Raw genomic sequence first — 23563 nt, 5'->3', positions numbered from 1 at the left:
TTTCACTGTGGACATGCATGATGTTGTTCACCTGTTATATCTGTATCATAGCCTTGTGATTTTGAAACTAGTTCAATAAAATTAGTTCATGAATTTTATAATCCTAAACTTTTGCCTCTGTCATTATTCATTTGACTCAAGTCTAAATCCTCACTAACTGTTCAAACCCTATAGTTATCCGCACAATATCCTGTGTAGACATTATAGTGTTCTCTGAAGAGGTGAAAGTATCTCATAAATACATTTCAATTGTAATTATTTTTTTTTCCAGTCATACCCACCATAGATCCAGCTGAGACCAATGAGTTCCAACAGAGCAACTACAATGAGAATCATCCAGTACAGAAATAATCCATTAATGTAACCAATAAATCCCAGCCTAAAATGAAATGGAAAATTAGAAAGCATTAAATGGAAAAAAAAACATAACATTCAAATTTTTAAAATAGACATTAAAAGGATTAAGAATTTATCTTTTCTCAACCGCAAAATACCCTGTTAGCTCGATTTATTCTCATTCCTTGAAGGGCTGGAATTAGTTGTGTTCCATTTTCCTTTTTTGAAATAAACAATCAGTTTTGCATGTAGCAGCACGGTGGCTCAGTGGTTAGCAGTGCTGCCTCACAATGCCAGGAATGCAAGTCTGATTCCACCCTTGGGTGACTGTCTGTGTGGAGTTTTTTAAGTTCTCCCATGTCTGTGTGGGTTTACTCCAGGTGCTCTGGTTTCCTTCCACAGTCCAAAGATATGTGGATGAGGTGGATTGGCCATGCTAAATTGTTCATAGTGTCCAGGGATGCAAAGGCTAGGCGGATTAATCATGGGGAACGCAGGGTTGTAGGTTGAGGATGGTTCTGGGTGCGCAGCTCTTCAGAGGATCAACGCAGACTTGATTAGCTAAATGGTTTCCACACTGCAGAGAGTCTATGATTCTGTCCAGATGTGATCTCGGTCAGGTGAAACACCTCTCTGGATTTATACATTATGATATTTCCATGCCTTTCAATATATTAAACTGAATTGTCTGTCATTGCTGGGCTTACCTTCACAGGCTTTTTTTTTACAAATAAAGGCGTAATGTCTGCAATTGTCTAACCAGTCAGCACCTCCCCTGAGTTTCGGGAAGGCTGGAAAATTATGGTCAGTGGTGCTTTAATTTCTACACTTGCTTCCCTAAATGTTCTTGGATGCATGACACCTGCTTCCGGACCTTGTCAATTTAAATATTGATTGCCTACTCAAAACTTCTTCCTGGTGAATATTGATCTTTATCGTGATAGAGCTTCCTCCTCCATTACTATAACTGGTGTCGCTTCCATCTCCTTGGTAAAGACAGATGCAAGGTATTCAGTTAACGCCTTAGTCATGTCTCTTGTCTCCATATGTCCTATATTTCAACTTGTGGGCCAAGTGCTGGAAAGTGAGATTAATGTAGAATTCATATAATTTTGGTTGTACAGACTTGAGGGCCAAAGCTCCTCTTCTGTACTATAGGATTCTCTGATTCACTGTGTAAACCACCTTTTTTACCCTAATTGACTCAACTCCTCATTTTGCTATTAATGTGCCTATAGAAGACTTTGGAATTCCTTGATATGTTTGGCTGACAGTGCTTTCTCATCAGTGCTTTCTCATCAGTTAGTACATTTGGCTGGACAGCTGTCTTGAAATGCTGAGAGATGTCAGAGGTGCGTTTCAATTCCTGCACCAGCTGAAGATACCACGAAGTATCAACCTCTCCCCTTCCCTGAGGTGTGGTGATTCTCACATTAAACCATCACTCGTCGCCTCTCTGTGGCCCAGTAGACCCATGGTGGCTTTACCTCTGACCTTAATCTTCTTATTAAAACCCCTTCACTTCTCCAATATGCTTTTCACTTCCCCTTTGAACCTTAGTGTTCTGCTTGAAGTTTTTGTCTTGACACTCATCATAAACCTCACTTCTTCTTCTTCATTTTGTATTCTATCTCCTTTGTTCATCCTCAGAGCTCTGGATTTGTTTGTTCTCCTTTTGCTTTTTGAGGGAACATACCTTGATTGTACCTGAATCATGTCTATTTTAAACATAGCCCTTTGTTCAGTGACTGTTTTTCCCACCATAATTTGTTCCTGTCTCTCTGGCTCAGCTCCATTCTTTGCCCATTGAAGTCAGCTCTCCTCCAGTTAATTCTTCTTATTCTGGACTGCCAATTATCCATTTTTATCACCACCCCTGGTCCAAAACCAAACCAGCAGTGGGGTTCTAAATGCTGGGAGCTTATTTAGACTGAACTTAATTCTTTGTGATTTATGAAACAGTGTCTCATTTTACTGAGTATCCTTGTCTAGAGAGGGTTGATTGCTCATGTGGAAACATAGCAAATGACTAAGCTACAACTTACCTGTGTTACAAACAGAAGGCCAAGGAAATAAAATAACAAACAAAGACCAGCTGTCAGATAAAGACGCTTTGGCCTAAGGAACTCAGGAAACTGGTCCAGCAGGCTTGTTATTACTGTTTCTATTGAAAACAAGAGTTATCAGTGATTAATTAATGATTTATACCAAGTCTGAGATAAATCCACCACCAGAGAAATGGCAGCCAAGAGAACTGAAGGAGCCAATGGGGAGAGATTTCTCTGTCTATGGGCAGAATTGTATAAGAGCAATGTTTGGAAAATGGAGGCTTGCTAATGTCTCCTGAAAGTAACTCACCATCTCAGGGTGGGTGATAGAAGATTCTGAGATGTGGGCTATAGGCTGTGATTCAGTGGGAACGACAATATTAGACATTTGGTTCAACAATGTGTGGGAGAACTCTCTCAGATTGTATTGCAGAAGAGTTTGCAATACTGATTGGGAGATTGTACCTTTGCTGTTTCTGATGCCAGGCAGTTCATCTGGTTTATTTTTCCTATCGGAGTAATGAGCCACAACTGAGTGGCTTGCCACTTTATTTCAGAGAGGCTTGTTGTTTCATGCCTCACAATTAATATGTTACCACAGCACTGTGGGGCAGCAAGGTTGCTCAGTGGTTAGCATTGCTGCCTCACAGTGCCAGGGACCCAGGTTCAATTCCAGCCTTGGGTGCCTGTCTGTGTGGAATGAGTGTGGGTTGTGATGTCTGCATGGGTTTCCTCCGGATGCTTGGTTTCCTCCCACAATCCAAGGATGTGCAAATTAGGTGAGTTGGCCATGCTAAAATGCCTGTAGTATTAGGTGCATTAGTCAGGAGTAAACGTAGGAGAATGGGTCTGGGTGGGTTACTCTTCAGAGGGTCGGTGTGTACCTGTTGGGCCAAAGGGTCTGTTTCCACACAGTAGGGAATCTTATCTAATATAATAACCTGTAAGGCATTATATAAACCCTGCATAATTATGTGACTTAAGAGCAGAAAGGTCTCAGAAACTATCTTGACTTGGGCCACTTCAAGCATGACATACTGACAAACTGTGCTGCATGTTGTAATTGAGTACTTTCATACTCACCGAGAAGCGTACATGAATATAATGTTTGTATATAACAGTGAGCTGCAATAAATATTCTGTTGGATTCTTTAATAACATAAAGCATTGAAGCAAAATGCACGTCAAGGATTCCAGGGTCTAACATATGATTATGGTTCTGAGGTTTTCAAGAAGGTCTCTCACACACAATCTCCTTCTATAAAAGGCATTAGGTGTCAGATGGGTTTTTCTGACACAATGATAGCTCTACAGTCAAAATTGCTGACAGCAATGTTATTTCATCCAGGTTTATTTGATTGAATTCAAATTCCTCAGACACTGACGTGAAACACACCCAGAAACTATTGGAAACACTCTGCAGGTTTGGCAGCATCTGTGGAGAGAAAGCAGAATTAACATTTCAGATCCAGTGACCCTACTTCAGAATGCTGTTTTTTGAAGAAGGGTCACTGGACACAAAACATTAACTCTGCTTCCTCTCTACAGATGCTGCCAAACCTGCTGAGTTCTTCCTGCAATTTCTGATTTCCAGCATCTGCAGTTCTTTTTTGACATAGAGGTGAGGGTTGATCTCATGTCTCCAGGTCATTTATCCAGGCCTCCAGATTAGTCTGTTAACTGAATCACAACATAATTGCTGCTCAATACATTTTAACAAACCCTGTTCCTGATGAGAAGGGTCTAGATGTACATCAAAAATGATAGTTATTATATTGAGACACCTAGAACTTGGCAGCAGAAACAGAAATATGAGTTGTATGATACAACAGAAAGAACAAGGAAAGGGGAAGCAATGGCCTAATGGTATTACCGTTGGACTGTTAATCCAGAGATTATATCCAAGGGACCCAGGCTCAAATCCTGCCACGGCAGTTGGTGGAATTAAGAATCTAATGATGACCATGAATTGATTGTTGGAAAAGCTGACCTGATTTCCTAATGTCTTTTAGAGAAGGAAGCTGCCATCCTTACTTGGTCTGGCCTAGATGTGGCTCCAGACCCGTTGCAATGTGGTTGACTCTTAACTGCCATCTGGGCAATTAGAGATGGGCAATAAATGCTGCCTAGCCAGCAATGATCTCATCCCATGAATGAATGAAGAAAAACAAAATTGTGAACAGCGACTGAACATGAATGCAGATTTTTAAAAAACATGAATTCCACTGTAAATCTTCCAGATGTTAGGTAACAATGACCTGAATATTTCTTTCCTACAACTTGGAACACGCTTCATTCAACCAAGCTGAGGTTTCATTAAGACATTGTGGAGAATTTGACTATCGAGTAACATTGTTTTCTCATGCATTACAATCATCAGCAGTAGTTCCAAACATAATAGCTTAGATAAGTTCCTTTTATAGAAGTAGAAAGAGATTGGTTAAATTAAGTAACATTATTGTTGAACTTAAAAGATGTCATTCTTACCAAAACTTGCAAACAGTGTGTCAAGTCCCAAAGTGAGCAGCATGAAGAAAAATAAAATGGACCATAAAGTTGCCCATGGCAACTGTGCAAGGGCCTCTGGGTAGGCAATAAAGGCCAAACCAAACCCTGAACAATGGATACAAAACAAATGATAATATTAGTCCTGCGTACAATCAACACACACTGCTACATTTAATTCCGTATAGTCACTGATGTTGAGGCAAATTCAAAAAGTCTCAGCTGAGACATTCCAATTACTTCTGGAACATACCATGTGGCACACCCTGAATATAAGGATGAATGTATGGGCATGAGATCAGTAATTCAGAATGGTGAGATTGTGACATCTTAATTGTGAACTGGATATGTCGAAGGTCAGTAATTTCATATCTCAAACTATGTTAAATCAGTTCTGTACATTTGTTGAATAGTGCCTAATTTCAATGGGAATCAATAATTTTAAAGAAACTTGTTTTTTTATAGGTATTTTTATTGAAAATTTAACATTTTTACAAGTTTACAAAATAAAAAAACCCAAGCATAAACATTGATATACAATTAAATCTTAAATAAATAATAACCAAAATTTAACAAAAAAAAACCGACAAAAAAACCTCAACTAACTACTAATCTAACCTACAACTAACCAGAGTGCAGAATTAAGTCTCTTACATTATTAAATTAAGAGAAACAAAAACCCAACGGATAACACAGAAATTGGGTAGTGAGATACATGCTGGGAATGTATTAACATCATATGTAACAAAACCCGTATTCGTGCGGGATTCCTCTCCCAAGGGGCCACGGACCAGCCAGGTTCGCCATTTCAATTAAATAAAAGCCCTTGTTAGGACGGCCGAAATATATGTATTTATATAATTCAAGAAGGACTGCCATATTTTATGGAATAATTTGGTCTTTTGGTGCACCATATTTGTAAGGAAATCAAGGGGAATACATTCCATAACTAATCTGTGCCAAATTGAAAGTCCAGGGGGCCCTCAGCCACCCAGTTTACCAAAATATTTTTCCTTGCATAGAAAGAGAGAATAGAAAATAATCTCTTCCCGTGCATATCCAGGGAGGGTGAGTTCGAAAAGCCCAAAAAGAGAGATACAGGGTCCACTCTAATTTCCGTTCCTAAGATTTCTGTCAGAGCAGTTGCTACTTTAGTCCAATATCTACGGATCTTATGACAGGTCCATAGGCAATGTACAAAAGTGCCCACCTCTATTTTACATTTGGGACACATTGGAGATGTTCCTGCCTTAAATTTTGCCAATCGATCCGGTGCTATATGGGCCCTATGAAGTATCTTCAGCTGAATAGCCTGAGTTCTGTTGCAGATGGTGATTCTTCTGGCATTTTCCCAAATGTCATTCCATGTTTCTATAGAGATTTCTAGTCCCAAATCCTGATCCCATATTTTAAGCAGATTGTCTATATCTCCCAATACTTCACCATGTAGTAAATGATAAATAGTACTGATGGAAGATACCCCCATTGGCCATAGCATTCTACATTCTCTATCTGATTTATAAAGACTATCTAATAACGTAGTCTTCTTCTGTATGTAATCTCGAATTTGGAAGTATCGGAAGAGGTCTCCATTAGGTAATCCGAATTTCTGACGCAGCTGTTCAAAAGACATCAGGATCCCTTCTTTAAATAGATCCCCTAAACAAGAGATACTCCTGGATCTCCAGAGTTTGAAAGTGGCATCTGTAAACCCCAGTTGAAATCCCCATGCTCCCACTATCGGAGCATAGGGGGATGTTTTATGTGAGTTGCCCTCATTTTGCCGCATTATATTCCAAGCTTTAATTGTGTTCAGTATTATGGGGTTTTTACAGTGATCCGTAATGATTTTCCTCTTGTCTGAAAATAAAAGGTTAATAAGTGGGCATTTTACTTGAGAAGCCTCGATGTCCAGCCAGATTGATTGCGGGTCAGACAAGACCCAATCAGCTATGTAACTTAATAGGGAACTTAACTGATATTTCCTAAAATCTGGGAAATCCAATCCTCCCCTTGCCTGTGGAAGCTGTAGCTTCTTCAGCTTAATGAGGGGCTGTCTATGATTCCAAATAAAGAAACCCAACCAGCCTTATGATTTACGTAGTGCCAGCCTCAGCAGCATCACCAGAAGCATTCTCATAGGGTATAGGAGACGGGGCAGGACATTCATTTTAATTAGTGCTATTCTACTAGCCAGGAAATTGGAAGGTCTCCCCATCGCTGGAGGTCCTGCCTTATCCTTTCCAGTAAATGCACAAAGTTAGCCTTGTATAACTGACCAAATGCTGGGGTAATAAAAATGCCTAATTATAAAAAACCCTCCAGGGACCACCGAAAGGGAAAGTGGGATCCATCCAATAAGTGGGATATACTAGCAAGGCCACCCATTGGCATAGCCTCCGATTTTGAGAAATTAATTTTATAGCCTGAAAATACACTAAACTTGGATTAAGCGAGGCACGGACATCAAAGGATTACTGAGGAATAGAAGAACATCATCTGCATAAAGGGTAATTTTATGTTTACCTGTACCAATCCTCGGGGTCGTTATATTAGGGTCAGCCTGTATAGCTTCTGCTAGTGGCTCAATTATTAGCGTAAATAGCAATGGCGAGAGAGGACATCCCTGACGGCAGCCCCTATCCATACTGAAGTTATCCGAGCCTAATCCATTGGTAATCACAACTGCTTTGGGATCACTATACAGTGTTGAGACCCATTTGGTAAACACCTTTCCAACGCCAAAGCTTTCCAATGTGTAAAACAAATATGACCATTCAACCCTGTCGAATGCCTTTTCCGCATCTAATGAGACTACTATTCCTGGTATCTTTCCCTGATGGCAGGCTTGAATCACATTCAAAACCCTTCTAACATTATTGGATGATCTACGGCCCTTAATAAACCCCGTCTGATCCTCCTTTATGATATGTGGCAATACCCTTTCTAGCCTCAATGCTAACGTTTTAGAGAGGATTTAAAAATCTACATTTAGCAAGGATATTGATCTGTATGACGCACAATCTTCTGGGTCCTTTCCTTTTTTAAGGATAAGAGAGATATTTGCCTCTTTCAGTGAAGGCGGGAGACAGCCCTGACTGTATGAGTAGTTATACATGTCCATAAGTGGACCAGCCAATATTCCTGTAAATTCTTTATAGAATTCAGCTTGAAAGCCATCTGGGCCAGGTGCCTTACCGCTCTGAAGTTGCCTGATTGTGTCAAGTATTTCTTGGATTGTTAGGGGAACATTCAAGACCGATATCTGTTCCTGAGTTAGGTCCAGAAAGGTCAAGTTTTTTAAAAATGATTGCATCCTCCAAGTCCTGTCTTCACAATCCTGTGATTTATATAAATCAGAATAAAATTTTCTAAAGATTGCATTAATCCTTTTACGATCATGAGTAAAAATACCAGTACTTTCCTTGATAGACGTGATATTTGAGGGGCCTTCTTTTTCTTTGCAAGAAATGCTAAGTATTTACCAAATTCATATGACCTTTGTTTTGCAAATAATATTTCCCTCTTAGCCGTTTGGGTAAGCGTGGTGTTTAAAGCTGTCCTAAGGGCTATAATCCTTTGCAATTTGATAATAGAAGGTCTGTCAGCGTATGCTGTTTCAGCTGCTTTTAAGCGAGCTTCGAGCAGACGCTGTTGTTCTCCCTTTAATTTTTTCTGGGTCGCTGAGTATGAGATGATCAAACCTCGTGCGTAAGCTTTGATGGTCTCACACATCATTGATTGGTTGCTAGCCGTACCTAAATTAATTTCTAAAAAAGTTTTAAATTCTTGAGAGAAGTACTTTACAAATTTACTGTCTTTCATCAGGAAGGGGTCCATACGCCAATGCCAGGGTGATGTCTCATTGTTCCTCGCCTTGATTTCCATATATACAGCAGCGTGATCAGAAATTGTAATACTGCCTATTTTACAGGATGATATGGAATTTTAAAAAATCGAGGGGCAAAAAACAGATCAATTCTGGTATGGCATTTGTGTGGATTGGAGTAAAAAGAAAAATCTCTGCCCTGTGGATGAAGGCATCTCCATATATTTACTAGTCCTAACTCTTTGTTCAAGTCCACCAATTGTCTAGATCTGGGAGATATTCCTGCAGTACTCTTGGGAATCCTATCTATTTCCGGATCCATAATACAATTAAAGTCTCCCGCTATAATTGTATGACAGGCACCGAGAGCCATCAACTTTGAGAAGGCTTCCATTATAAATTTAAAAGGAAGTGCCGGGGGCAATACAAATTTAAAATCCCATATTTCTCTCCATTTATAAGGGCTTTAATCAGAATATATCGTCCAGATTCGTCTTTTATCTGATTTAGGATTTTGAAAGGGAAATTCTTCCGAATAAGAATAACAACTCGCCTGCGTTTTGAGCTAAAAGAAGAAAAAAAGGCCTGATCAAATCCACCCTGTCGTATTTCAAGTGTTCTTTATCCAATAAGTGTGTCTCCTGTAGGAGAGCTATATCAACCCTTTCTTTCTTGAGGTTTGATAATATTTTCTTCCTTTTGACTGGTGAATTACTCCCCTTGACATTCCAGGTGCACCACTTAACCGACTGATCAACCATAATCGTCCAGGCAAATCCGAGACCCCTCGGGAGGGGAAACCCTATCCAGAACATCCCGAGCATAGAGCATATAAAATTTACAAAAATAAAGGCTCTCTAATACACTCACAACAGTAAAATAAAAAACTATTTTGAAATAAAAAAAATATAAAACGTATTTAAATGGAGATTTTCCCCCTTGTTCCCAGGGGGTATCACTTCCTTTCCAAAAGTCTATTGTATCCCCTCCAAACCAGTGCCCCACCCTTGACCCAGGCGCTCCTCAATAGGATGAAGAAAATTCAAATATACTACAGAACTAGAGTTAACAGTGAGCACCCTACTCCCCCCCCCCAACTTACACCAACACCTGGATATATTTGGTAATGTTAATATCATGTATAAACATATATAACTATGAAATTACAAGCTCAACAAGTAATAATTAAATATAATAATACAAAATAACAAGGGAAAACAACACCGCTCCTAGAGACAGAGGTGAAATAGTATAAGGTAACCACCTCCCCCCACCAACATTAACTAGACCCCCCAGCCTATATATATATAAAATAAAAAAAACAAGGAGGTGGAGAAAATCGTTAAGTAGAGAACAAATAAATAAATTCCTCTCCCCACCCCCCAAGATATTATTAAACAGTAAGGTAAAAAAATGATTAATATATTAAAAAAAGGGGGTGGGGGGTGGGATGTAAACCGGAGTGGGGGGAAAGCAAACCAACATCAATTATCTCTTACAATTTATCTAAGAGAGTCCAAAAATTCCTTGGTCTTTTCCAGCGATCCGAAGTTATACATGGACCCTTCATGGTTAAAGCGTAGCGTCGCTGGGTAGCGCAAGGAGTACTGAATACTTAAGTCCCTTAAACACTTCTTCGCCTCATCAAACACCTTCATCTTTCAGACCAGAGCTGGGGAAAAGTCCTGGAATAACATGATCTTGGATCCTTTATAGATCATGGCTTGGAGATCTTTTCCAAGATTTCTGGAGGCTTCTAAAAGTATCTGCCTCTCCTTATAACTCTGCAGCCGGAACAGGACCGGGCGGGACGCTGGTTTGAGCCGGATCCGCGTATTGCAACCCAGTAGTCCCATTCCACCCTTACCTGGCCTGATCCAGCCTCCAGATTTAAAAGCTGTGGAAGCCACTGTTCAAGGAACACTGTAAGCTGGCCTTCCTCTTCCCGTTCGGGAAGGCCCAGCAAATGAATATTTTTTCTACAGCCTCAATTCTCAAGGTCGTCAATGTGATTCTCTAAGGTCCAGACTCGCTGTTCGAGAATCCGGACCTGATTCATGGCCGATTGTGCTGTAGTTTCGGAGGTCGCGGCCTTTAGCTCCGCCCCTCCGACTCAGCGCTCGATTTCCTTGATGTCTTGCTTTTGCAGCGCTGCCGAGAGTGAGTCCCATCGGCTTCAGGATTCTTCTATAAAAGCGTCAATCTTCGCATCAAGTTTGGATATTACTCCCACGAGGCTCGCCACCGAAAGTAAGCCCCCCGGGGCGCTTGCGGATGCCTCTTCTGCAGCTGGAGAGGGTGGGGGAGGGGTTCCTGCTTGCTGAGAGCTGCAGGCTCCCCTTTAGTCATTTTTACTGGAGATGAAATTGTTTAAATTCAATACTAAACAACTAATTACATTAAGTAAAAACTATTTTAAATGATTTGGTGAGTGTGGTGGGGGTGGGCGACCCACTTTGCCCAAGTCTTGGGAGGAGCACTGTAGACTCAGACTTGCTGGGTCGCCGCCATCTTGGATTCCCAAAGAAACCTGGTTGATAGATCTTCTAAGTTTAAACCCATTCTAGCTAAGTTATATCATTGCCCATGGTGGTTACTGGGTAAAACATTTACATGCATGCTGTTATCAATGGAGTAGTGGATGAGTGGGAGATAATGCACTCCTCCAGCCTCAGTCAAACAAGAGGGCAGTGACAAGGAGTTCAGAACAACTGGAATATCCAGACCTGTCCTTGCTGGTGGTTCTTCCTTGCCACTCAAGCTGGTGTACAATGGAACACTTGCTATCAACAGGAACATGGTGGATCAAACCACTGGCTTCCTGAAGGTGTCAAATCAAGTTCAAATGGAGTACATCTCAAAATCACTAGAGGTTTGCTGAATCTCTCAAATCTTGCTTCCAGGACGGCAGAGTTATCCTGGGAGAATGAATAGGAGGAGGCAGGTGGTGGTGGTTGGCATGGTTGTCCCTGGACAGATACTCAGGTTATTCAGTAATCTAATCACTGCCACGCAATAATTGTTCTACCATTCCCTAGCTATCAACCCAACTTTTATTTAACATCAAAATAAATCCGGAAATAGAAGCCACTAATAAACACAATCATTCCATGAGAACTTCATTGTGCACCAATTCCAATAATGTAGGAAAAGTTGATCTTTCTGTTACTGAATTCTCTGAGCACCTGTCTTATGTTTGCCTGTTGCCCTGTTACTATCATTCTCAATTATTTTTCTGTTCCTTTCTCATTCCATTAATCCCATTGACTCAATGCTCTTTTGGGCAAATTACACTCAGGCCCAGGTGTCCTCTAGTACCCCATCGATGTCTAACAAATGACACATATGTGCTATCCTGCAGCAGAATAGTATGGTTAACTTTGTATTTACCTGACTGTGCAACCTCTGAAACGGGCTTGTTTTGCACATGAGCCATGTGTCCAAGAGTGGAGAAGATGATAAATCCCGCAAACACACTCGTAGCACAATTAACAACACAGACAATGATGGTATCTTGGTAACAGTTGTTGTGGAATTTGTTGTAGGATGACAATGTGATTAAACTGCCCCAACCCACTGATGTCGAGTAGAAAATTTGTGTTGCAGCATCTTTCCAGACCTGATAAATAGAAGGGAGAATTCATCAGCGCTGAACGATTTCACTTGAACTCATTCAACTGAAAAACTACATTGACCACAAGAAGCATAGTGTGAGTTAGTCCAGCAGCTCAATGTGATCTGACTGAATTAAACTAGCTCTGATCAACACCATCTCACTTAATAGGAGGGCCATCATTTGATTTTCCTTTGACTACTTGCTGCCAACTTTAAGATTTTCCCTCCAAAATTGACTCATAGCAGAAATAAAACCCCACTGGACCAAAAATCTGATCTTCTGCAAAGACATTGCTATTTTCTGCACTGCAGTCTGTTAAGCAAAATGTAAACTGCATACATTGGGGTTAATTTGGATCACAAAAATGATTTAAATTAGATTTAAAATAGGTATGAATGTCAAACTGAGTGCACATTTGTAACGAACCATCTTATACTTAAATGGTGAGGCTCCAGATGCTCCTTGTTATTTATGTGTAAATTCCACAGCAATTTCTGACTGCACTCAGAGGTTCAGAGAAATATCTCTGATATGCACCACTCTGCTGTTATAAAAATGGTATCTCCTGACATTTACAAACTTGGCTCAGTGTGAAATTACCTATTACATGCGTAGAGTCACATTATTATTGTTGATGTGGAAGAAGGGTTTGGGGGGGAAGGGGGAGAAGATCAACTGAAAGGCAGGATCTTAGCTCTCAGCAGCTCCCCCAGGTCCTCCCATCTACATGAAGTAGAGTCCTTCAAAAAAGTGTTGATGCCTTTAGATGAATTCCCCCTTCTTGGAAGCCCGATAGGAATTCAACAGGATTTTGATTTCGCTTTTCCTCATGATTGTCCCCTGGTCTCCACAAGTAGGTGCAGAACCAGGGAGGAGATGTTTCAATGGCCATTCATTGGCCACTTAAACACCATAATTAATGGCAGAGCATCAAAATCCATCCATGAATCTTCTGCCACCACGATAGATGAGTGACAAGAAGCTACAAACTAATGCTTTCCCACCCAATTTCATGTCCCATTGCTCCCAAATTGTCATTTGGAAGGGCATAAAATTCTGCATTTTATTTCTGAACTACTCTAAGTTCACTCATTGAGAGTTACATTTCCTTCACTATCACAGTTCATGTGCTGTTAATTTTGCAATCAAACAATTTACTTGGTTAAGCAGATGCTCAGTTGCTTTCTCTCTGTAGTCACATCTCAGGTACAGATGATATTGTGACAATGCCATCTCCCACTTCTCGATAAACTCCAAATATCATTGACATTAAACAGGTCAGGAGATGTCAAATGGACTACCACAGCTTTGCCGTTCTCAAGGGCAAGTAGAGATGGGCAATGAATGCTGGCCAGCCAGCAATGCCCATATCCCACCAATGTATATTGAACAAATATTGATGACATAGTCTCATAAGTGATTGTAACTGAAAATCTGATTACTGAATCAATCCATGATTTCAGAAAGAAAGAGGCACTGAGAATAAACAATCCTTTGCATCCCACTGCCGATCTCATCCAGTTGTATCTAATCTCATCATCCTAGCCCTTAGCATTGATTCCCTCCTGCTCATACCAAGATGATTACAACAATAAACTAACTCATTAGAATTCATCACAAAGTCTCAGCTAGCTTTTCGCAACATGTGCAAAATGATCTTTCCAAATACAAACAAAAGACTGAAAGGTACATTTCAATTCTAAATTTTAATACCTCAATCAGACAAAATAAAAGAAGGAACAGTTAAATAAAAAAAAGTGATTTTTGAAATTCAATTGATTCTGTTGTTGAGCTTACCTGAGCATCAGCCAGTTTGGAGAAGTCTGACTGGCTTCCGATGTAGAATTCAATTCCTTTAGAGGCTCCCTCCAGGGTAACCCCTCGGATCAGGAGTATCGTCAGAACCACATACGGGATAATTGCAGTGAAATAAACAACCTGAGAATGGAGAATAAATTGGAAGATTTTCCTGTATTAGTGGTACAACATTTACTTTATTGGATCCAGCTGATTGTAAACTGATAGGAATATAAACAAAGAGTGAATCAGAAGACAGTTGGCTACATGATGGGGATATTTAACACTGAGCTACATGTTGGAAATAAGTTTAAATTCTACAATATTATTTTTAGTTTTATAATTAATCACATTCAGGGAAATGACAGATGTATTCAGGAGAATTGATGAGAACTTCACGAATATATTCAACACTTCATATTTCATGATTCTTTACTATTCTAATAATCCAGACAAATGGTAAATAAAACCCTGACCCTAATCTGCTCAGTCCCCCAGTCCTGCCCAGCCTTCCGCAGCAATTGGAATTTCCCCCAGAGTCCCTGTGTCAGTGACTGAAACCCTTAGAATGAGGGACACATTCAGGAATTTGGGGGCATTGCTGGGGCTAGAAATTAGTTATGTTCAATTTCAGTTGTGGATATTACAATTTGTGACTGTTCTTCACACTTTTTTTTCACACTTATTTCAGCCTCGTCATTTCTCTGATTGTTGTGTTGTTCAGAGCAGGACCCACACAGTTTGTGGCTGAACACTTGGCAGGTGATTGAGCAGCATGAGGTGTCATATCTGCTCCTCTTCAAGGCTGTATCCCCTCAAAGGGTAACCATGCTCTGTGGAAGCTACAAAGGATTACTGCACACTAGTTCATTTTCTGTTCTCTATACCTTACAGGAACTGTTAACATCACCAAGGATATAAACTATGCACTTCACAACATTCTAGTTTTATTCTTACAGGGAATCTGTATTTTGTCAGTAGTTGTAACTGTCTTCATCACCAGTCATTTACCTTTCCTGAAGATTTGATTCCTTTCAAAAATGCTGCCCCAACCATCAGCCAGGCTAGAAGCAGACAGAGGGCTAAATGCCAGACTATCTCCCCAGTCTCATCCAATGAACTTGTACGGTGTAAAACTGCTTGACTGAGTTAAAAAAAGAGAAAATATTTTTCATAAGGGTACTGTTTATTACACATAGATACTATGTGCTCAATGCATCTGAGTATTTAGTGCAATATACAGGGCTTTTAAAAATATTCAGTTGTTACAGAATAAGTCCTACTTTTAAATAAGAGAATGGTTACTGAAGTTTGATGTCCTTTATGTTTTTCTCTTTCTACATCTTATTCAAACAGAATGTGGGTGCGTTTGCTATATTTGAATCTGCAACTGCATGAAAAAATTCGTGGCATGCCTTAATGGGCTCCATCTTATGCTCAAATTTACACTTGAAATGGAACAGTCAAATTAATCTCCTTAGCTAGAGTTCTAGTTGGGAAATCAGCCAGGGGTTCTCTACTCCTATATACCAAAGATCTACCTTCAGAAGTCAGTACACATGTTGAGATTCCTATGTTTTCATATACTGCAAAATGGGCATGATCAGCAACCTTGTAAATTTATTGGCCATGTAAATGTAATGTTGAAGTAGGGCACTTCTCAAGCACCCTGCAGGTAATGGCCACTGATCAGATAATCCCTCAATGTATGTTCCAACCAGACATCACAGGCCCTAAGGCAGGCCTGGAAGTGCCCAGTCCTCCTCAGGTCTGAAAGGGCAAGGTATCTCCAATGTTTGATCAAGAGTTGAAGTCAACTGTTTCACATTGTTACTATTTTTGTTACGAACATGATGCTGATATTAAACCAACAAGATGTTTTGCTTAGAACAAATAAATAATGTGGTATATTAATTTTAGTGCTGGTGTGATGCCATGTTTCAATGTTATATATCCCAAAGACTGATGGATCGTATCAATAATTCACTCAACTGTTCCCAAGAAAAACATTCTAACTGTACCAAGCCAGCCTGCAAATACAAATTCACGATACAGTGTTTAATATTAATTGAGATTCTAAAACTGAACTATGTTTACTGGATAATCCTGAGTGTTCAAATAATTACAAGGGAACAAAATAAACAGAGCCGTACATTGGTCTCTCAGATCGAAGATTCTGAAGTCTTTTGGGTTTGGGGAAAAATGCTGTTTATTTTCAAGTTGAGGCAGATTTGCAGAAATCTTGGCAAATGCTAGCTGTGTAAAACGGTTGCTCCTAAAACAGAGAGGTAGTTTTAGGATCTAGAGTTTAGAAGAATGAAAGATTATCTCATTCAGACACACAAAATTCCTCACTGGACAATCCTGAAAAATGTGTTGCTGGAAAAGCGCAGCAGGTCAGGCAGCATCCAAGGAGCAGGAGAATCGACGTTTCGGGCATAAGCCCTTCTTCAGGAATCTGATTCCTGAAGAAGGGCTTATGCCCGAAACGTCGATTTTCCTGCTCCTTTGATGCTGACTGACCTGCTGCGCTTTTCCAGCAACACATTTTTCAGCTCTGATCTCCAACATCTGCAGTGCTCACTTTCTCACAGGACAATCCCACCATTTGTGGAGGAGGAGTTTGAAAACACATTCAATACTATGCACTTGGCTCGTTAATAAGAACCTGTGGTGTTGGAGGAAGGATAATAGCACAGGCAGAGGAATGACTAACTAATAGAAGACAGATTTGCGATAATGGGGGCATTTTCAGGATGGCCTATAACTAATGGAGTGCTGTAGTGCTGGGGCCACAATTATTTACAATATATTAATGACTTTGATGAGGAAAGTGAATGGACTATCGCCAAGTTTGTGGATGATATGAAAATAGATGGGAAGGCAAATGGTGAGGATGACACACAGAGACTGGAGGGATACAGGCAGAGTAAAAGAGTGGGCGATAAAACATGGCAGATTGAATAGGGAAATCCCTGGCAATTACAGACCAGGCAGTCTTACGTCTGTGGTCAGCAAGGTTTTGGAAAGAATTCTGAGGGGTAGGATTTATGACTATTTGGAAAAGCATAGTGTGATTAAAGGCAGTCAACATGGCTTTGTGAAGGGCAGGTTATGCCTCACAAATCTTATTGAGTTCTTTGAGGAGGTGACGAAACAGGTCGATGAAGGTCGAGAAATGGGTGTGGTGTATATGGACTTCAGCAAGGCATTTGATAAGGTTCCCTATGGTAGATTCATTCATAAAGTTAGGAGGTATGGGTTACAGGGAGATTTGGTTGTCTGGATTCAGAATTGGCTGGCTGACAGAAGGCAGAGAATGGTTGTAGATGGAAAGTATTCTGCCTGGAGGTCAATGTTGAGTGGGGTCCCACAGAGCTCTGTTCTTGGACCTCTGTTCTTCGTAAATTTTATAAATGATTTGGATGAAGAGGTTGAGGGGTGGGTTAGTAAATTTGCAAATGACACAAAGGTTGGAAATGCTGTTGATAGTATCGAGGGCTACTGTAGGTTGCAGCACCTCATAGACAGGATGCAGAGCTGGGCTGAGAAATGGTAGATGGAGTTCAATCTGGATAAATGCGAAGTGATGCATTTTAGAAGGGGAAGGTTGAACTTGAATGCTGAATATAGGATTAATGACAGGATTCTTGGCAGTGTGGAGGAACATAGGGATCTTAGTGTTCAAGTGTATAGATCCCTCAAAGTTGCCACCCAAGTGGATAAGGTTGTTAAGAAAGCATGTGGTGTTTTAGCTTTCATTAACAGGGGGATCGAGTTTAAGAGCCGCGAGGTTTTGTTGCAGTTCTACAAGTCCCTGGTGAGACCACACTTGGAATATTGTGTCCAGTTCTGGTCGCCCTATTATAGGAAAGATACAGAGGCTTTGGAGAGGGTGCAAAGAAGGTTTACCAAGATGCTGCTTGTCTTACAAAGAGAGGTTGACTAAGCTCGGATTTTTCTCGCTGGAGATTAGGAGGAAGAGAGGTGACCTGATTGAGGTATACAAGGTAATGAGAGGCATGGAGAAAGTGAGGACTGCAGATGCTGGAGATCAGAGCTGAAAATGTGTTGCTGGAAAAGCGCAGCAAACAGGCAGCATCCAAGGAGCAGGAGATTCGACGTTTCGAGCATGAGCCCTTCTTCAAGAATGAGGACAGTGTGCCAAGCTGGCTAAGATAAAAGGTAGGAAGGAGGGACTTGGGGGAGGGGTGTTGGAAATGCGATAGGTGGAAGGAGGTTAAGGTGAAGGTGATAAGGTGAGGGTGATCGGCCGGCGGGGGGGGGGGGGCGGAGAGGTCAGGAAGAAGATTGCAGGTTAGGAAGGTGGTGCTGAGTTCGAGGGTTGGGACTGAGACAAGGTGGGGGGAGGGGAAATGAGGAAACTGGAGAAATCTGAGTTCATCCCTTGTGGTTGGAGGGTTCCTAGGCGGAAGATGAGGCGCTCTTCCTCCAGCCGCCGTGTTGCTATGGTCTGGCGATGCAGGAGTCCAAGGACCTGCATGTCCTTAGTGGAGTGGGAGGGGGAGTTGAAGTGTTGAGCCACGGGGTGGTTGGGTTGGTTGGTCCAGGTGTCCCAGAGGTGTTCTCTGAAACGTTCCGCAAGTAGGTGGCCTGTCACCCCAATATAGAGGAGGCCATATCCCTCATGAGAGGCATGGATAGAGTCAACAGCCAGAGAGATTTCCCCAGAGCAAGATTGACTGGCACAAGGGGTCATAGTTTTAAGATTTTAGGAGGAAGGTATAAAGGAGACGTCAGAGGTAGGTTCATTACGCAGAGAGTTGTGAATGCATGGAATGCATTGCCAGTTGTGGTAGTGGAAGCAGAGTCATTAGGGACATTTAAGTGACTGCTGGACATATACATGGATAACAGTGAGTTGAGGGGTGCGTAGGTTCGGTTATTTTATTTTACATTAGGATTAAACCTTGGCACAACATGGTAGGCCAAAGGGCCTGTTCTATGCTGTACTTTCCTATGTTCTATGTAATTACACTTGCATTAAATTTAGGATAAAGCTACAATTATGATTTTCCAGTGTAGCACACTTGCATGCACTGGAAACTTTGTATATTAATACACAGGGATCATCTTTGTAGACAGAAAAACTGTGTATGAGCTCTGCCCCGATTCAAATGAACAGAATAGATGACAGCCATTAACTCGGGCAATGCTCTGGCCAATCTATCAACCTCCTGGTTTAAATTTAAACAAAATCTGCCAGGTAAATGTCAAATAGCTCTAATGGGCACATCCCTCAGTGTAACAACTCAACCAATCAGAGTTCACTTGTCAACCAATCGGAATGCACCTCTCATTCAGCATCTGTTATTTTCCACTAACATAAAACAAATGTTGGAAATCTGAAACAAAAGCAAAAATTTCTGGAGAAACTCAGCAGGTCTGGCAGCATCTATGGGGAGAAAGCAAAGTCAATGATTCAGGTCCAGTTCTGAAGAAAGATTGCTGGACCCAAAACATTAACTCTGCTTTCTCTCTGCAGATGCTACCAAACCTGCTGAGTTTCTCCAACAATTTCTGGGTTTTTTTTGTTCCTGTTATTTTCCCTTCACTTTAGTATTTCTTGCAAATTTTCAGAATGAATGGAAGACAGGAAGTTTTGACTTAATGTTTCTTTTGTCAGCATTAATCAAAGTCTGTCATACTAAACAACAATGTACTTACTCCCAGTATTGCTCACTCGGACCCTGGTGAGGAATGGAGATTTCTGATCCAATTAGGCAAGTGTTATTATACGTCTGCAGCCATGTTGTATTAATGACTTCAAAATATCCATCGTCCAGAGTAAGATTGCAAAATGGATCTAGAAAATGTTGAATGTGTTTTAGAACTTTACTGCTCCTTGTTGAACAATGCTGCCATTTCTAGTGGTACAATCAGGGTCTCTGGGCAACCCAACCCAACCTCATCCATTACATAAGGTGGAATCAGAGGCATAGACTGAGGTAGGAATATATAAAATGAAGAGCCTCTCTTCTTCCCAGTGTCCACTCATTGAATCCAGGGTAGGATGGTTTGAGGACGGCCTTTCTTGCCAGACGTAAATTGACTCCCTAAGAGATGTCTTAAATGGGTATGCTGGCTGCCATTGGCATTCTTATGTATGTGTTGAAGGGTGGGGGTGGGGAAGCGGCACAATATGTGGGTTCACTCTATCTGGTCTGTTGTTTCCTAGGAGGGTAGATTTTCAGGTGGGTGCCCAATAGAGGTATCCAATGACATAGAAGAAAATTGCATTGTTCAATTACTGGCTTCCATAAAGTGTTTGGTACTAGTGGTAGATGCAAGTGGCCCAAAAGCTCCCTTAACACACAAATAGGTACATCAACAGTGAAGGTTCCCACTTCATGAAGATGCATCCTATGACACTCAATAGCATATCCTGCATGTGAAAGAAATCACACAGGGACTGAGACACAATGTTTTTTGTTGAGCACCAGTCTGCAACAGCACAGAGAATCACTAAATTATTATAGCACAGAATGAGACGATGCAAACTGTTGTGAAAATCCAAATTAGAGTTTCACCTAGTTCCTCCACTCAGTAGCTCTGAACTCCTTCCTTTTCAAACAATGATCGATCTCCCATTTGAATGTCTTGAATAAAAGTAACCTCCACCACACTCTCAGGCAATACATATGCAATCCTAACTTCTTGCTGTGTGGATAAAAATTTCCATTGAGTCACCATTGGTTGTGAATGGTTTTAATTGGCCCTTCATTCTATCCAGACTGTACACGCTGGGTACATGTACTGAGCTCCCTCCTTGTATTCCACATCATTAGTTCACACTAATGACAGCATCATTTAGGGATTTTAAGAAAAGTGTCTCATACACCATGTTTGAAGCTGACAGAAATGTCAGCATTGTGGAGCACAAACAGAAGAGACAAATGAGTAAAGAACTTTCTACATGGGCGCCAAATGTGTCCCTTCAGATCCACTTGGTCTGTGCTAGCCATGTGATAGTTAATGTATTCAGACTCACTCAGGAAGGACCAGCCAATCACTGAGCTTTCAGACATCCCATCCCTCAAAGACGATACCCCAGCCTCCTTACTCAGTCTGGTCTATAAGCTTAAGTCTCAAACTCCCTGGTCTCAATCCCTCACACATTAACTCAGATATTATATTGACACATTTTTTAGGTATTTTCATGACTATATTTTCATATCCACATCTTATGAACAAGTTCTAACTCTCAATATTTACAATATACATATCTATGCTATACCTTTATTATAGATTGCAGTGGTTCACCACCACATTACTAAGGGCATTTGGGATAAACAATGAACATTGGCATAGACAGTGGTGCCCACATCCCTTGATCAGTTTGTTCAGACTTTTATGACACACCTCTGGGGGGGGGGTTAGAAATGAACCTTGTGGGTCAGAGGTTGGGGCATTACCACTGTCAAAAGCCATGTGATAAGCTTTCATTAATGGATCAGAAAATGAATATTAATCCTGATAATTAATTACTTCTGATTCCCTAACTCCAGTACGATCACTTTCCAGGCTTCAAAACTTGTGAATTGTGTTTTATAATAAAAAAAAGATTGAGAGTAACTTCCTGGACCCATGCACAGGGTCACAGACAGGAATGTGAGTCCAAAATGCAGATATATGGAAATTAAAAGGTATTATTTAAATCATGAATTTCTTGTTTTCCAAGACTCACACCTTCCCTTAAGAGGCAAAATGCAGCAAGAATATGTACATAGTCGGCTGACTAGAAGAGCACCTCCCAATGTATTGAATAAGGGCAAACACTGTTGTAAGTCATTGGCTATTGGTACTTAAAATTGACACCAGTTGCAGGTCATACATTGGTTTCCTTGACTCAGAGGGAAACAACTTAAACATTTTTGAAATAAAATAAGATCATAAGGCTATAAGAGATAGGAAGATCATTATGCCTTTCAACCTATCAAGTCTATTCCACCATTCAATCATAGCTGATATGTTTCTCAACCCCATTCTCCTGCCATCTCCCCATAACCTATGATCCCCTGACTAATCAAGAACCTATCTTTCTGTCTTAAATATATTCAATGATTTGGCCTCCATTGTCTTCTGCAGAAATAAGTCCCACAGATTCACCCTTCATCTCAGCTCTGAGGCTTCGTACCATCACGCTAAGGCTGTGTCTCGGGTCCTATCAGACTCTATATAGGCCTTTCAGTATTTTGCAAGTTTCAATAAGATCCCTCTCATCCTTCTGAATCCCATCAAGTAGAAACCCGAAGTCCCTAACTGCTCCTCCTATGACAAGCCATTCATCCCCATGATCATTCTTGTAAGCCTCCTCCTCCTCCAATGCCAGCACATCCTTCCTTAGAAGCAGAGCCCAAAACTGCTTGCAATCTGCCAAAAGTAATCTGAATAGATACTTTACGATCACAACAGTATATTCCTGCTCTTGCATTTTAAGCCTTTTAGAATAAATTCTAAAATTGCATTTGCCTTCCCAGCACCCAACTGAACCTGCATATTCACATCAAGAAAATCCTGAACTAGGACTCTGAAATTCCTTTGTGCTTCTGATATCCGAAGACTTGCTCCATGTAAAAAATATTCTGCGCTCTACTTTTCCAACCAAAGTGCATAATTCCACACTTGCCACAGTGTTCCATCTGCCACTTCTTCATCTACTCTCCAAGTCTTTCTGCAGCCTCCCTACCTCCTCAACATTATCTGTCCCTCCACCTATCTCTGTTTAACACACATGTTGTTCTGAAACTTGTTGCTACTCTCACTCCCATTTGTAAAACCAATGACGTTTGAAATCTGCGTCCTGGTCCTGATCTTCAAATTTCCTTTCAGGCTCAAAATCCAGCATCCAATCTCATGACCCCTAATCCTAAAGGTCAAGGAGTGAATGTAAATCATTCATTGTGTTACTGATGACATTGAATGAAGATTTTGAGGGAGATGAGCCTGAGATGAAAACAAAGAGAAAAACTGAACTCTGTACCAGACAGTAGTAATGTAGGTACTGATAATAAAAGGTTGAAACTACCTTAGCTTCCCTACATCTACAATCCAGGTAGAGTAAAGCAGTTGAGAATGACCAACAGTGACAATACTAAAGGAGAGATGATTTTCTTTGAAGCATCTCTCTTGCCTGTAAGCAATTATTATTGACAATCTTTCACTTCAGTGACTCAGTGACATGATCCTTGGAGCTGGATCCTGTCCAAGTCTCTCTGCTGTACAATCACAATGAAGTTGGTTATCGAAAGCATTGGCTACTTTTCTTATGACAGATCAACAGAATAAAATATGAACAGTCACGGAATGTCCCCAGTCAAAGTGAACACTGCACCTTTGGGAGTCCTGCTGCATGTTTCATCTGCTCCCCACCAACTGAAGCAGTCTGCCCATGGTAGGGGTGATTGGAAG

The 23563-nt window shown here is 40.8% G+C and overlaps 1 protein-coding gene across 1 annotated transcript in view; it reads right to left on the bottom strand.

Annotated features, from left to right (window-relative positions):
• Positions 1-15187, bottom strand: part of LOC132820001 (sodium- and chloride-dependent neutral and basic amino acid transporter B(0+)-like) — a 24016-nt gene extending 8829 nt beyond the window's left edge. The window contains exons 1-5 of the mRNA XM_060831931.1: positions 15143-15187; positions 14132-14272; positions 12109-12337; positions 4872-4997; positions 2382-2500 (exon numbers count right to left, since the gene is read on the bottom strand). Coding sequence (XP_060687914.1) covers positions 2382-2500; positions 4872-4997; positions 12109-12337; positions 14132-14272; positions 15143-15187 — 660 coding nt within the window. The remainder of the gene's footprint in view (positions 1-2381; positions 2501-4871; positions 4998-12108; positions 12338-14131; positions 14273-15142) is intronic.
• Positions 15188-23563: the final 8376 nt, after the last annotated feature.

Source organism: Hemiscyllium ocellatum, chromosome 11 (assembly GCF_020745735.1).
Source record: "Hemiscyllium ocellatum isolate sHemOce1 chromosome 11, sHemOce1.pat.X.cur, whole genome shotgun sequence".
Classification (NCBI taxonomy): Eukaryota; Metazoa; Chordata; class Chondrichthyes; order Orectolobiformes; family Hemiscylliidae; genus Hemiscyllium; species Hemiscyllium ocellatum.
This window is presented reverse-complemented; position numbering and strand designations above follow the sequence as displayed.